The sequence below is a fragment of the Phytophthora parasitica genome (assembly GCF_000247585.1).
Source record: "Phytophthora parasitica INRA-310 unplaced genomic scaffold supercont2.38, whole genome shotgun sequence".
In the NCBI taxonomy this organism is placed as follows: domain Eukaryota; phylum Oomycota; class Peronosporomycetes; order Peronosporales; family Peronosporaceae; genus Phytophthora; species Phytophthora nicotianae.
This window is the reverse complement of record NW_008649024.1, coordinates 56633-57750: the sequence shown is the minus strand read 5'-3', so window position 1 is coordinate 57750 and position 1118 is coordinate 56633. Positions and strand designations below refer to the sequence as shown.

Sequence of the window (1118 nt, the reverse complement as noted above, 5' to 3'; positions counted from 1 at the left end):
CCGGCGTCGAAATTCCAAGCCTCTTGAAGTAGTTCATCATATTACACAGGATGTTGCTGTAACTTAGCCGTCATTGCGTGTTGAACGTTTTTTGCTGCTTGGCGTGGATTGCCGCGCCTACGGCTAGTAGTAGAGCATCGGCGTCGGCATCCTTTGCGTTTGATAGTAGCAGCTGAAGTACATCTATACCTATTGGCTTCATAGGTTCTCAGGAGTTGATTACTAGTTCTAGGCTCAACCACTTCACGTTTACCTTATAGCCATCCATAAATTGGTGCTCCACTATCCATTCAAACGTCCCTCGAGAGTGATGTGGTCGAATAGCTCCTCCGAATCTTCAAGCGAGCGTAGAATTTAATACGCAACGGGTGCACATTCATGATACCACCGTTGACTAGGTATTCGGCCGTGAAATAGTAGTCTGTGCTTGCCATAACGCGGTACTGGCCAACCCACATGATGCGCAACTTGTTCGCGTGTAGCTTCTCATTGACACGTGACCTCAACACGTAGTCACCGACTGAGAAGTTCCCGTCTTGCTTGAAGTGGTACCTGGCACGGGACCGCTTGTCCCTTTTTTTTGCGCTCAGCTTTCACCGAAATATGCATGATGCTTTCAAGTAGTGCAGCAAGTTGCTTCTCCATATTTGGCTGTGGATTGTTCAGTGTGGCAACATGTCCCTTCCCTCCAGGAAAAACACGTATCAAGGTGTTTGGGCACGGCAAACCAGTGATCAGCTCTATGGGTGAGTGGTTAGCTAGAGAAGGGACCGGGGAATGGTTGGTACTTGGCATTACTAACTGTAACAGATATGGCCAGTCTTGCAAGCCCTCGCGAAATTCCAGTGTCAATGCTTTCAAAACTTGCAAAATGTCTCGATTCACGAGTTCAACTGATCCATTTTACCACAGGGAGTACGTTATAATAAATTCCTGCTGTCATAAATGGCGTCGACTGAGTTCGGCGACGACTGTTGCCTTGAAATATGATCCCAGATTGCGCTCCAAGACCACAGGCTGTTCGCACCGGCTATTACTAGGCTAGGATCGCGGAAGCCGCAACAGTATATGTGGGGCCATCACAGGCCAGAAGGTCGACAAAATGTGTATCTTCATCT

The 1118-nt window shown here is 48.0% G+C and overlaps 1 protein-coding gene across 1 annotated transcript; it reads right to left on the bottom strand.

The window, feature by feature from the left end:
- Nucleotides 1-290: 290 nt before the first annotated feature.
- Nucleotides 291-645, bottom strand: PPTG_23425 (hypothetical protein; the record flags this gene model as incomplete). The annotated part of the gene is made up of 2 exons (XM_008910558.1): nucleotides 291-482; nucleotides 553-645. 2 exons carry the CDS (start codon nucleotides 643-645, stop codon nucleotides 291-293), a joined length of 285 nt encoding a protein of 94 aa, XP_008908806.1.
- Between the last annotated feature and the right edge of the window lie 473 nt (nucleotides 646-1118).